Genomic DNA, 14,361 nt, shown 5'->3' with positions numbered 1-14,361 from the left:
TTAAGATAAGAACGTCAAGTTAAAAAGGGAGATTCATATTTTATGCAAAAATTTAATCCTAGATCGCACGTAAAATTTTAAATCATGTATACTAGAAAAAGCGTATCTTTAATATTCTAATTTTCAATGTTATATTTTATATTTATGGGTTTATTTCATTAAGAATCGATACCTTTCATTTCCTGGAGAACTAGCTTCCATAAAAGCTAGATTGGTGAATATCTTAGAATATTTTAGAACTACAGTAGAGAGGCAAAGATTACGTACACCATCCAAGCCATTGGTATTTATCCAAATGCCAATTTGTCTAATACAGGATAAAACAAGGAATATCATAAAATATTGCATGCAATAAGTGTAGCATAGAATTTTCTGTCAATCATGAAAGCTCTAATATACAAAACTGTTCTTAATAATCACCCCATCATTAAGCAAATCCATAATATACAGAAAGGGGGGTGTAACAGGCCGAACATATGCTGTTAAATCAATTAATATGCAACAAACATAGAAAGTGTTGCATTCTCTTCAATCGTATTCACCCATAGAGAATTTATCTTCCGGGTAATATATTGAGGCAAAGATTACGTACACCATCCAAGCCATTGGTATTTATCCAAATGCCAATTTGTCTAATACAGTATAAAACAAGGAATATCATAAAATATTGCATGCAATAAGTGTAGCATAGAATTTTCTGTCAATCATGAAAGCTCTAATATACAAAACTGCTCTTAATAATCACCCCATCATTAAGCAAATCCATAATATACAGAAAGGGGGGTGTAACAGGCCGAACATATGCTGTTAAATCAATTAATATGCAACAAACATAGAAAGTGTTGCATTCTCTTCAATCGTATTCACCCATAGAGAATTTATCTTCCGGGTAATATATTGCAACAACAGTATTCCCACCGAACTTCCTTCCATTCAGCGCAGCTTTTGCCTTGCCAGAACTTTCAGTATCCGAAAATTCCACAAACACCTGCCAAAGAAGGTAGAAATCAAACTAAAATGCATAAAGCAGAGCTATGTTGTCTAGTGATATATTGTAATCATTCTGTGGATCAGTTACATTTGAGAACGAACAAATGCTACAAACAACAAAATGGACATACTAACCTTTCCAACCCCAGGACGCGATTCTCCACTTGGATCAGGACGGGGGATAACAAGATTTACTATTGATCCTGGAACAGTTAAAAATGGGACTCAGTGTTTTCTTTATCAAATCAAGCTGGTATACTTTCAGTTATGACATTAAATTAATTTATACCATATTTTCCACATTCTTCTCTCATGTCTTCTAGTATCTCCTCATACTCTTCATCGTCCCTCAGCTCATCTGCTGACACAACCTGGAAAAAAAAAAAGAATATCTAAATCTTTCGATGATAATATTGGCAGCTATTGTTTGGGGTACAAAGCATCAATGCAAAATTACTTAGATAAAAGTCTCCATGACATGCATATTAGCACAAAACTATGAAATGATACAACAAAGAGATGGAATTATGTAGAAAGCTATTTTTGCCCTATGATACCAGCACCAATGAGCATGCCTCTTCTTACTTTTATACAAGTCTCCATAACGTGTGCATTATTGGCATAAACTATGTAACGATTTTTCCCCTCATTCTGAGGATGATACCAAGGTAAATTGATAGTTGCAGTTTTGGCAACCAAACTCATAGGGTACATCAAGTGAAACCCACAAAGTCCATACAGGCCCAACGACTTGACCCCGAGACCTACTGGTGAATCACAGCTCTCAACCACTCAAAATAACCCACTGGGCTACAAACTATGTAACAATACACTAAAGAGGGGAATTATGTCCAAAGCTATTTTCGCCTGAATGATACCAGCACCAATAAAATTACCTTTTTCCAGGCCCAGGGACATAATTTACAGTTAGCCATGCTATTACCAAAGGAGACTTAGGTTACATACCTGTGTCAAGGAAACAACTTTTGTAGGTGTTTCTGGGGGGCCAAGAGCTGGAAACAAACCAGGTACACCACTTCCAACTTGCAGTGCAAGCTTCTGCAGCATAGAAAAGCATATATAACAGACAAGAAGCGTGAACAAAGTTTAAAAGAAAAATTGACTACTTTTATGTGCAAAAAAAAATCTGTGACAACTGCAAAAGCATCACCTGTAAAGCTATATGCTGTTGAGCCTGTGCTAAGACATTCTCCTGGTCTGGTTTTGGCTGACCACTGCTATCAAATGAAAAGAGAGATAGTCTCAGTTAGACTGCAATAATTAAGCTTGAACAATAAGAGATGTAGATTCAAAAAGGATTTGTTATGCCATCGTTTATATCTATACCTGGCAGTAGCACGGCGCACAGTCAAAGTCTTATCACCCATTTTAAGCCCATTAAGAGCAGCACATGCAATGTCTGTCACAGCTGGATCCTACAATATTGACAATGTAATTAGCTTGCATCTTCAACATGACAAGAGGTTAAAATGACACCTCAGAATTATTAAAATAGGACTAACAAAAATATCAACTAACTTACAGAACATACCTGGTAAACACAAAAGCCATAGCCCTTTGAATTACCCGTATCTCTATCTTTAACGAGATCAAAACCACGAAGAGGCCTGATAAAATAAACAGAAAATTAAAATTATTATGGAGACAAGACATAAGCCATAGCCCTTTGAATCACCCATATCTCTATCTTTAACGAGATCAAAACCACGAAGAGGCATGATAAAATAAACAGAAAATTAAAATTATTATGGAGACAAGCCATACAAGTCCAGAAGCAAAAGTGAGTTAGCAAGGTACCAGATGGCATCCTTGGTTACCATTCACAGCTCTTTGTTTATCTCCATTTATTGTAAATAAGAATGCAGAGAATCAGACTGCTGAAGAAGTAGGAAATTTTTCTGAACCAGTATTTACCCTTTTCTATGTATCTGAAATTATTTGCTGGCAAAACATAAAGCTGGAAGAAGCTTATCTTCTGAATCTTGTCAGGCTTTTGGGCAGGGTAAGGAAGACAATTATCAGTAAAAACCAGACACCCAAATTTCAGGGGATTGCACAAGGATAAAAGATAACAGACACATACTCAAAAAAATGTAGCAGGAACAGTTTGAGATGAAAAACTTCAAGATCTGACATGTGAGGTGCTCATTATATACAGATCTTGACAACAGTGGACAGATTAAAATGAAATATGTGCAAGCACCATGGTGACAAGTGTCAATTCCAATGATACTGACTGGTTTCACATTGACAAGGAAATGAAAAACAAGGAATTTTAATGGATGATACCTACGAGACAGGGAACCATGGACAAATTCACACAAACGAGAGATGTCTGATAAAGTTAAGAGCGATGAGGAGACAACAATATACTTGATAAGTAGCCTCAGCACTCAAGAAATGCAGTAGATGACTTTCATTTCTATTAAGATGTATTCAGTCTAGTTTTCACCTCCAAGTGTTTATTGCATTTATGTCTTTCTAGGCATCATGTTGTGATTTCACTGTTATAACTTATAACAAATTGTGAATTCACAGAATAGTATATCCCTTAGAAAGCTGCAACAATCATCGTGATTTTTTTGTAATAGATAGATAGGACATTTAAAATATTATTGATGAAATACAGTCACAGAAGATGATTTATAATATTAAATAAATGCAGGGAATAATTGATTTAAAAGCCTGCAAGTACGCAGTTCAAATACCGCCTGGTGAGGTGCACTAGTTTACGCTGACAAGTTTACCACAGATGCCATCCACAAATGTGGAAAGGCACTCCTTGGTTTTCCCAGCAAGATTTTCCTTTCAAAAAAATTTCAAGCGGACTCAATTTCAAAAGGTAGGCTATATAAATTATAATAATAATAATCTAATTTTGAGGTCATGCCCAAGCCAGACACCAAATTGGTGTATGAAACCCCCACATTTGTGGGACTAGGGGCCTGCCTCCAAGCAGCAATTTGAATGCTAAAGTCTACAGAGGTGTACATGCTCTACCCCCTTCTGGATTTGAACTTGTGATATTTTACAAGAATGCACATATTCTTAGCCATTAGACCCACTCAATTATAATATAAATATCCAATTTTATGCAGCAACCCAAAAAAACAATAACGACAATGACAGATAAAACATTGTAAAATAATAGCAAGATGTTTGCAATTTGTCCTAAAATATATATATACTATTATTCAAGACTTGGAAAATTAACCTGGTGATTTACAATATGCTAGAGAATTGTGAAAGAATTGCAGGTCTCAAAAATGACAAAACGTAAAAGCCTGGCTGTGTCAAACAATTGACATCATATTGCTGGCATGTTTCTAATATATACAAGGTGTAAAGTTACATATTAAAACAAAAAATTTAGAATATATGGATGTTTGTAATTCTATATCAATATTAAATATAATATTACTTTATAGATTTACTCATAATATACTATAGTATAATAGCAGGATGTGGTCCAAGTGTTTAAACGAAAGCACTTCATTGCTTAGGCATTGGTTCAAATGGGCAACACATGCAAATGATCTTACATCACGTGCAAAAGAAATTCTTCATGCATAAGACTTGTATGCAAGTTTTATAAAATGATTAGCCAAAACAAAGTCGACACTCTCCTTTTTGTTCTGTCCTTTTAATTAAACTTTTAACATTACAATTAATTCTTTCAGGATGTTTTAGAGCAGTTCCTACCTTACTGGACTAAACATGGAGAAAGTAAAATTTTAGATCCCATTCCAAATTCAGGAGACTTGACAGTTTTCAGAATTGGCAGGACTGCAACATTTCCACTGGATTATATTATGTATAAGGGTATGGATCCAATATAGGCAATGATTGATATTATGTGTTTATATGTTGTAAGATGACATTTTTTGGACTCTAGAGGTCATTTGCAGCTTCTTTGTTTATGTATTTTGTTGCATATATGGATTGCACTCGATGCTATTTTAGTTATATATGCACCTACTTGCTATTTACATGAGAACTTTACATATTTGTCTATAATGATTTGGATTGACAAGGATACCATCCATATTTGTGTATAATTATTTTGGTCATCCTAAGTTATTTTCCCATTTTTTTCTAGATGCTGTAAAGTTTCAACCAATTTCCACTTTTACAGGTCCACCAGTTGTTTAACCAGTCTGGTTCTGATAACATTTGCAAGGATCCAGTCACATAGCATACATACATTTCATAATAGAGTATCAAATGTATTTCTTTAAGATAAAACAAGGATCAGATAATATAGCGTATTATATATATTTATTATTGCCAATACAGAACAAATAAGATTAGAACAAATTTTAATAATAAAAAAATTACAAAATTGGCTATGGCCTCACAGGCCACAAGTACAAGCATATAGTTTCAGGGGTATATATAGAAAACAACACATATTTTTTTTAGGCATGCACTCATCACTCTCTGACCAACAATAGCATTTATTCCCTATAAACACCCACTCTGGCCCAGCAAATCATTTGACAAGAATCACCATTGGATGTTTGAAGGCAATATTAAGAATTCTCTGAATAACTGGGACCTTGATCCCCTGGGAACCATACTAGAAGGTGATTATTTAGAAGTCATGTGGGAAGCATTTGAGCCCCAAGTCTCAAATAACAAAAGCTTAGATGTCAAATAGAAATTTGATGTACGTATTGATACTCAAAGTAAGATTGCTGCCTTCGAGGGTACTTTCATTTTCAGTTTATACTAACTACATCTATTCTTTATTTTGTAGGGTTCAACATTTTTGAAGTGCATTGACCAGTTAATTGGTATCTCTGTTATAGGATCTGCCACCTCTGTGTGCAGTTCCACAAATTCAATCCAGATCTGGATCTGTTAAGGTCTTGCCCAGGATCTATCATGCAAGTGTACCGCTGCAGATGGAAACAGATCAGAGGCCATGATACGGATCCTGTGGAAAATGAAATGTATCCTGAGTTTGAAACAGATCCTGAAACTTCTAGTGACCTTTTAACCCACCGATCCCCAAAATTTTTTAATGAAAAGATTCTAAACCTCTAGACTCCTAAAGCACTAATACTATAAACCCAATTAATTCCTAGTCAAGCTCTGATATACCCTTAAGCCAAGACCAGCTCCCAAGGTCTGAATCAAGGTCTGCTGTAAATGTCTTACCTATCCTTGTCTGCAATGCTGTTGCTCACTTCACTGACACTGTTATTTAGAATTTTAGTCTCATCATAGCCTTCAAGAAAGCCACTTTATTCACTGCTGACATGTACATGTGGATATGGCTCACGAGAGCACTCTTATGACCTGCTACATGGTAATGTTGAAATGGCCTTCAAAATTATCAATTATGGTACATAGATGGCTAATATTAATATGCAAACTCTCTTTTTTATTTTGTTAACCTATAATTCTATTTCTACTGCTGTAATTCCTAAATGGTTTCGCTTATTGACCTTATTTTATTGATTATAAAACTATTTTTATATTTATGTACCTGTTACCCCATCAGAAATGGATCCAAGCTCTTCAAAATTATGATGGATATTCATATTCTGGTAAACTAGATTAGTAGATGAGGTATATTGAAAAAACATATGTTAAACAACATGGGGTGGGCAGATTCTCACACACTAAAGATATTTGTAAAAGCTTATTTGGTGGATAATTTTGTATACATTATGCTGTACAGATGATTCTGTATACTGCATGTCCAACATAGAAAATTTTCAATTAAAACAATATAGCACTTATATTTTTGTGCAATTTCAAGAAAAACAGCAAGTGTTCCTCTGTAGTCTGTTTCCTCCTATACCCAATCAGCAAATATATCCTCAACATATAGGTGAATCTAATAATCCACATGTACTTCAGGTTTACTTCGCAAAGCATGTGGAACATTTTGATCCTGAAATTGAGGACACTATACACAATTATTCATTCCAAAACACTTATGAATAGTAATCATTATAATCTTTCCACTGAACTTGTTTATTTTGGAAATCAGGCTGATCATTTTGATCTTGCACTTGAGGACCCTATAAATAATTTTAATTCCAAAAGACCTATGCATGGTAAGTATCAATATCTTTCCAGAGAAATCTGCATACAACTTATTTAAATTTATGACAACAAATATAATACTACAAACCAAATATCTAAAAGCACACATACCCAAAGGATTCAAGCAGTTCTCTTATCTGTGCTTCTGTGAAGTAATACGGTAAGCCACCAACAAATATTCTATCAGGTCCCTCAGCTCCTCCAACAGCACTGCCATAGCTATATAAGTTAGCCATGTTATATTAGGATTTATCAGAGTAAAATATTTTTATGTAACATAAGCAAGTATAATTTTGATATACGACTAGAAACAAAATAGGCACACAAGCAAAATAAAGCATTTCACTTCTCAGTCATTGATATACAAATGTTACATTAGATAACTTACCCTGGTGTGAGACCAACAGCAGCTAAATTTAGGTGGGGACTGGGTTGGCTTGGGCCAAGTGCTGCTGCCAATGAGGGATTGTAATCACTTGGTCTCCTCACTCTCACAGAAACGCCCTATGAAAGTCGATGGTAACAATGAGAAAATTAACAAAATGAGGCTCAGTTCATTAAAATGGTGGAAAGGAACTGTCTACTGTTGTACAAATAAGTAGGACTATTTTTTAAACTTGAATACAATGGCAATTAGAGCCTCAGTATAGAATAATATACCTCAAACATTATACCATCAAGAGCCATTGCATTGCTGGCCTCTTCAACTGTGCGCATCTCCACAAAAGCAAACTTCTTTTCATGATTGATGTAGACATTAACAACAGCATCACCTGCTCGCAAATAGAAGTTTCAGTTCCATGGCCTAGGGTTTAGGATAATGATATAAAAATACAAAACTGAAATACTTCCTATTAACCCATACCTGGCCCAGCAGTATTTCCTCCTATAGCAGCCATAACCCGACTAAAATATGTAGCAATTGTCTGGAAATCAATCATATAAGCAAAAGAAATAATCAGTTCACCATAGAAAAAAGATGCATGATAGTGGCTGCCTTCTACACCACTTCAACATCACTTCTAAAGTCCTAAGCATATTTACTCTGCCAAACTTTATATTACTCTGCCAAACAATGCCCTTTTCTGAACATGAAACTTCCATCAATCTCTTGGTTTGCATGGAGATTTAATAGATGGATCATCAGTGCAATTAAGAACACACATTCAGAATTTACATATTATCAAAGCATCATGACTTTGTGAGATTTTTCTCAATTGTTGTGAAAGGAGTATGTTGAAAGTCTAACTTTAAAATCTCTATGGCTGTTAATTATCTTATTAGAAAACAGATCAATAATTGTTCCAAAAAAAGCACAGAATTACCTGCTCATTAGCCATTGGTGGAAGACCACCAACATATACCCGCCGGGCATGACGAGTTGCCTGTATCAAGAACAAGAAAATAACAGGTTATTCCTAAGAACTCATCCAGGTACCATGCAAAATCAAAGGAGTCCAACCTCAATGAAACCAAATCCGTCATATGCTGCCTCCTACAGAGCAGTAGAATGCTGTCTCTTACAGAGCAGTAGAATATATTAAAGATATTTGCCATGTTTCCAGTCAAAAAACAGCTCTGCAATCTCCACAAATATATAAACTGGGCCCTATAAAATATTACATTGAAAAGGCTTACTAATGAGTTGTCTTATTATGAAGGAAAGTATGCATGTTTAAAACTTATTTTCCTTCATACCTACTCAGTTTCACAAATGGAAATATATTATATATTTAAATTTTAAATCAAGCATTTATCAATAGTTGTTTGCAAAAATATGAAAAAGTTTTATCAATAGTTGTCTGCAAAAATATAAAAAATATCAAGGTCTTTCCCTCTAATCCTTGAGGTCCGCATATACTTACAAGCCTATTTTTATACAGCGGACCTTCACTTTACAGTTGACGTTTTTCATTATTTAGGTAACTTTATCTATGTATTTCTGCAGCAATGCCAAGTTTTCAGGCTTATTTCCATCTTATACTCACTTGATTCTAGACATATTCTATTTCTAAAAACACATATGGACCAGATTTGGATTATTAAACAGACTGATGGTAGTAAGAATGGAGGCTAATTAATAAATCATCGTTTCTAAAAATTGATTTCAGATTGAATATTGATGCTGCAAATCATCACAAGAAAACAATACACCACACAAGATATCCAAGAAAATAACAAACATAATCTTACAAGTATCAATTATTAATATAACAAGCAAGGCCAAACAATGCTATTATGCATCAGACTATTATATGAGAAATACTTATTCATAAGGGTTATATTGCCGTTCACCAACTTACAGGGGTAGGTAGGCAAGCGAAAGGTACCTGTTGTGTCATTGCTTGCACTGGCATCACGGGAAGACCTCCAAACTGTCCCAATGTATCTGTTAGTCAGACTCTGGAGCTAAACAGTAAAATAAATTTGAAACAAACACCTCCAGATTCTATTAGCAACTTTATACGATAAAGTTTTTAATAGGAAAAGTACATGTTAATAATGAAAGATGTAATCTTTCACAATCACCTGTGCATTCCCAAAGGGGAACATATTAGGAAACATTCCGGGCATTGTCTGCGACATTCCAGTGGTTTGACCTGTATGATTTTAATAAAATAAAATAAAATAAAACAATTCCGCATGATCAGTCTGGCATAATTAAATGAGTTGTTGAAAAATTGCAACTAGGGAATACTATAGTTTTGAACCAGCTTGTTGAGCCACAACATAATTTTACACGTATATTTATTTCATATCCCTCCCTATTAAATGAATTAACTAAAAAGAAACAAATCTGTTATTACAAATACTGAAGGAAATTTATGTAAAACTACCAAAAAGGCAATAGTTGCCGGTTGAAGACGAACAAGGATCCATCAAAACCGGTGCATTGATTCCTCGTTGTACATAAAAGCTACAGTGGCCACGCCCATTGGTAGCACAGAGGGACATGTACCCCCATATTGCCTTATCACAAAAAAATAAAAACAACCACAAACAACCAACCAGAACACAACAAGCAAACAAGCAAACAATTGTTTTCAGTTTCTGTATGAAACTACCAATTAAACTGAATTGCCCATAAATAATGTACAAAATCAAGTTATTTTACTGAGTTCTTGTTACAGTTTTACCAATACTCAACAATAAATTAGACACGATGGTCCACATGTAAACCCTTATTCAACAGCTTCTCAGAAAAACTATAAATATTATCGTTACCATTCTAATCTAAACTAATGTGTAGTTCTAAAGAGAAGCATTTATGCATACCTGGGACTGCCGCTCCAGGTATCATGGCAGCACCAGGTGGTGCCATGTCAAAACCACTTGTCCGTTTGCTGCAAAAGAAACATAAAGGAATCATTCAATTGCACATACATATTATGAGATATAACAGCAAAGAGTCTTGTAAATCAAATATAATAGACATTGCACATAAGTACTCAAGGTATACTGAAAAACATGAAATTATATATTGACATTGTTATTATTATTATACACATGAGAAAAGCATATCCAGACCTACCACTCCTTCCATGTGTTAAATATAAGAGCTAGTAGCTACACAAACCATAACACAAATATATGCATATGAAGATGCAAAAAATCACACTTTCAGCCAAATTATACGAAAAAGTGTGAGCAATAGAACTGAGCAATGTTTGACAGAACAATCCCAGGCCCCAACAAACCAAGGGAAAGGTCCAATTAACAAGATGAAGATCACCTTCTAGAGGGTGAGCGTGAACGAGACTTGGAGCGATGCCTTGATTTACCCCTTGAAGGAGAGCGTGATCTGTGCCTGTGCCTTCTCTCTCTGTCGCGATCATGATCTCTGTGCCTGATTTTATCATCACAATATGAATAAGTTGATTAAGGTTTCTAAAGTAGCACTTTGAAACTGCAAAAAAACCATCTTCAGATGTACAGCATATTTTCAGAAGAAACATCTGGATTCTGGACAAAGAAGATCCTCGCACAATCAACAGTTCTGATAACTAACTTTCCTCTGGTCTAACATTGTAAAAGGGTTTGTAAATTTTCAATTCAAAACTTTGAAAGCATACTTTCAATTCATTTCAAGTAATATCTGTAAATTGCAACAACACATTTATTGTCAAACTCCTCGTATATAAAAGGTTGATCCTTGCATCTGGAATGTCATATACAACAGACATACCACCACTTTTTTTGTTTGGAATGGCAGGTGGTGTGCCATCTTCTAAGTGCATCCTGAAATAAATAGGGCAAAGAACTACCTATCATAATCATGACTTCTATGTCGCTCACGATCTTCAGTTCGCCCTCTACCCCTGTCATCCCTCTCACTTCTGTCTCTATAGTGATCTCTATGATGTCGATCCCTGTCCCTTTCTCTCTCTCTTTCCCTGTCCCTGTCCTTTTCTTTGCTCCTGGGGCGTTCTCTTTCTGGATCACGCAAGGAATGCTGCAATACAATTCAAAATAGTGAGAAATTATAACCAAAACATGCATCAAGATGTGGCAACCTTCAAATATTTTGTAATGTCTAACTCGGGACTTGAAAACACTCAAGAAAGCTATTCACCATTTAGTAACCCAAAAATTACCACCAAAGGAAATAGACAAATAATTCCAAACACAATAGGTTTTGACACCATTGCAGGTGCTGTGGTGATAGTAATAGGCCTGTAAAAATTAACAGATGTAACTTATAAAATCCAAAGTGATACAGGTAGAGGTTAGTAAGAATCTTCTGTTGGTAAAACTTAATATATTTTATTTCTTTCCATACCACCCAAGTGTGCCTAATGGTCAAGAATGTGTGTTTTGTCCTTGGAGGACACAGGTTCAAATCCAGAGGGGGGAGTAACATATGTGAACCTCTATAGACTAAGCAGTCAAATGGCTGCATGGAGAGAGTCCCTTATCTCAAACAAGAGTCTCATCCATCTCACATCTGGCTAGGCTATGATTTTAAAATTAAGATGATGAATCATGATGATGATTATTCACTGGAGAGCAAAAGTAAACAAGTTACAAAATAACAAAGTACACAATAATTTAAATATGGCCATGCTTATGTTTGGCTCCCAGCAGAAATAAAATTTATTAAGTATCAGGTTACTTCTCTCATAATTCTACATTAGAACCTATTATTTACAATCAATGTAAGTGATTTAGACATACATGATTTAATCAGATTTTATTATCCTGCCAACTACTGGACTATCAGATTCCTTACTGGAACATTCTGCCTTTACTGCAATGCAAATTACTTAGGTAAGCGTAAATATTGTAGAGATTTTGAATAATTAAAATGCTCACTCGATAAACCTAGAATCAATTGTCTTTGCTTTGCACACGCTTCCGTTCATTGGAAGAAGTTCAAAGTTAATCGACACCGAAAGGACGATACTCGTTCAAAATAGAAAAAGAAACAAGAGTATCTCCACGATTAGGAGATGGACCCAATGTTCACAAAAAAATAATTATCAAAATACAGCTGCAAAATCGGCAGTTACATGTTTCTCTCCAATGGATGTAAATTACCATTCAAGGTAGCTGAATCATAAATGACATGTTGGTTATTTTGCCATACTAAAATATCATGTATCTAACAGGATTTGGCTTGGCAGGATTCAGTTCGAGGCCTATTCGCGTGGATGTATTGCAAAACTGAGATTGCAAGCTTCATATGTTAAGTTCGTAGCTCGTGAGGGTTTCATAACTTGGTTCAAAAAGGCAAGATTTAAGTTTCGGATCTTCGACCATTTTGACAGTCAATGTGTACCCACAAAAATAAAACACCTTGAAGCATAAGCAAAAAAAATAATTTCATAACCAGAATCCCTCCGAGGACTACTAACGAACAATAAACCCTAAAGATCTAACTCCAAGACACAATTTCGTCCCCTTTAATGACAAATTTCGTCCCCTGGATACACCTCTCTGAAAAAAAAATATAGATGCATAAATATATAACCCTGCCCTGTCTAAAACAATTTTAACAAATATAACCATACCTGGCGTTGCGTGTCTCTGTCCTCAAAAGCATCGTACGGAGAAGGTTCCCGGTATTCTTCTTTAGCGCGAGGAGAACCCCATTCATCGTAACCCTCACCGTTTCCTTCATACCTCCCGTCGTATCCCGACATTTTTAGATCCTAAAGTTTCCCTGCTAACCCAATCTATACCTTGCTTATTTTATCTGCCTTCGCTGAGAAATATACGAAAAACTGCATGTGCTTTCTCGGCTCCACCAAAATCCACCAAAAAATGCCGTTTCTGTCACCGTAAAATTCAAAACCTTTGGCTGAGTCGAATGCAGAAGCCGGCCACTTGCCAGGAAAGACCTGAGCATGAGGGTTTTAAATTGAGAAGAGCGTGATCGTGGTTTTCATGGGCATGCCGCCATGAAAATATGTAGTGAGCATATCAATATGTCCATTTATCTATCTATCTAGCCAGGGGCGTCGAAGTACAAACCCTAAGCCTTCACGGGAGAGTCTATAGTTAAGCAGTAGGTCGGACAAAAAGGCCGATTGCATTAAATAGTGGTCATATCGTGGGAAGTCATGTGGTGCCAAGGCCATAGTGCGTGCGAAAAGAGAGGGATGATTCCATAGTTTTGCATTATATTCAAAACGTTAAATAGGGTGTATTTTATTGTTAATTTTTCTTTATTGAAATAACATATTTTTTATTATTTTCTCTATTCAACAAAGTGTCTCACCTTCTATTACGTAAGGGATGCAACATTCAGTGAGCAAGGGAAATATATTCTTGGGGTTCAACATACTCTAACAATAACCACATTTCTATTTTTATTTTTATTTTTTATTTTTTTTCACTTTATTGAAGGGGTCTCATCCGTGTTAATTTAATTGATAGATTATAATGGATCCAAGGAGTAGATTCTAATCTTGATGGGTCCAAGGAGAATTGAACTTATGCTTTGACAAAAGATCAAAGATTTAGTGAGGAAGATTTAACCAATTGGATTACCTATCAAGGGTAGTGTATTCACTCCACCTAGGTTCAATTCCCACAAATAACATATTTAACTCATATTAATATATTATTGTAATGGCATTTAACCGTGTTCTTGTATCATTAAATATGAGCTAAATATGATATTTGTGGGGATTGAACCTAATTGAAAAGGATAGTATTTATTCCTTGAAAGCACTTGAGATAAATCCAATTATCTATAACATATTTTATATTGTTTTGTGATTTATTTAACATTTTTTATAAAGAGGGGAAAGTTGAGTAAGCAACTATATTCATTATATAACTTAT

At 35.1% G+C, this 14,361-nt stretch overlaps 1 protein-coding gene across 6 annotated transcripts; it reads right to left on the bottom strand.

Annotated features, from left to right (window-relative positions):
* Positions 1–459: 459 nt before the first annotated feature.
* Positions 460–13,622, bottom strand: LOC149223411 (splicing factor U2af large subunit B-like). 6 transcript variants are annotated; one of them, XM_089385833.1, is made up of 18 exons: positions 13,083–13,622; positions 11,337–11,524; positions 10,805–10,918; positions 10,348–10,415; positions 9,601–9,671; positions 9,375–9,446; positions 8,397–8,456; positions 7,937–7,997; positions 7,732–7,844; positions 7,460–7,575; positions 7,183–7,290; positions 2,543–2,618; positions 2,338–2,426; positions 2,162–2,228; positions 1,957–2,049; positions 1,280–1,361; positions 1,126–1,193; positions 460–988 (listed from the first exon to the last, which is right to left on the bottom strand). In XM_089385833.1, the coding sequence occupies exons 1-18, from the start codon at positions 13,212–13,214 to the stop codon at positions 854–856; spliced, it is 1,713 nt and encodes a 570-aa protein (XP_089241959.1). In that variant the 5' UTR covers positions 13,215–13,622; the 3' UTR covers positions 460–853. The 6 variants fall into 6 exon arrangements, with proteins under 6 accessions (XP_089241959.1, XP_089241960.1, XP_089241961.1 ...); XM_089385834.1 differs by having other exon boundaries at positions 2,162–2,225; positions 13,083–13,620; XM_089385835.1 differs by having other exon boundaries at positions 7,183–7,281; positions 13,083–13,620.
* Positions 13,623–14,361: the final 739 nt, after the last annotated feature.

Source organism: Pinus tabuliformis, chromosome Q, assembly GCF_031772625.1.
Source record: "Pinus tabuliformis cultivar Carrire ecotype Pingquan chromosome Q, CPIR1, whole genome shotgun sequence".
Taxonomy (NCBI): domain Eukaryota; kingdom Viridiplantae; phylum Streptophyta; class Pinopsida; order Pinales; family Pinaceae; genus Pinus; species Pinus tabuliformis.
The sequence above is the reverse complement of the archived record's forward strand: the minus strand, read 5'-3'. Positions and strand labels throughout refer to the sequence as shown.

Excerpts from the sequence above, each read along its gene's own strand:
- LOC149223411 (XM_089385833.1), bottom strand. The coding sequence starts at position 13,214 with ATGTCGGGATACGACGGGAGGTATGAAGGAAACGGTGAGGGTTACGAT. Across the intron at positions 7,576-7,731 it reads TTGATGGTATAATGTTTGAG|GGCGTTTCTGTGAGAGTGAG; the intron begins GTATATTATTCT and ends CGACTTTCATAG. Across the intron at positions 989-1,125 it reads CGCGTCCTGGGGTTGGAAAG|GTGTTTGTGGAATTTTCGGA; the intron begins GTTAGTATGTCC and ends CTTCTTTGGCAG.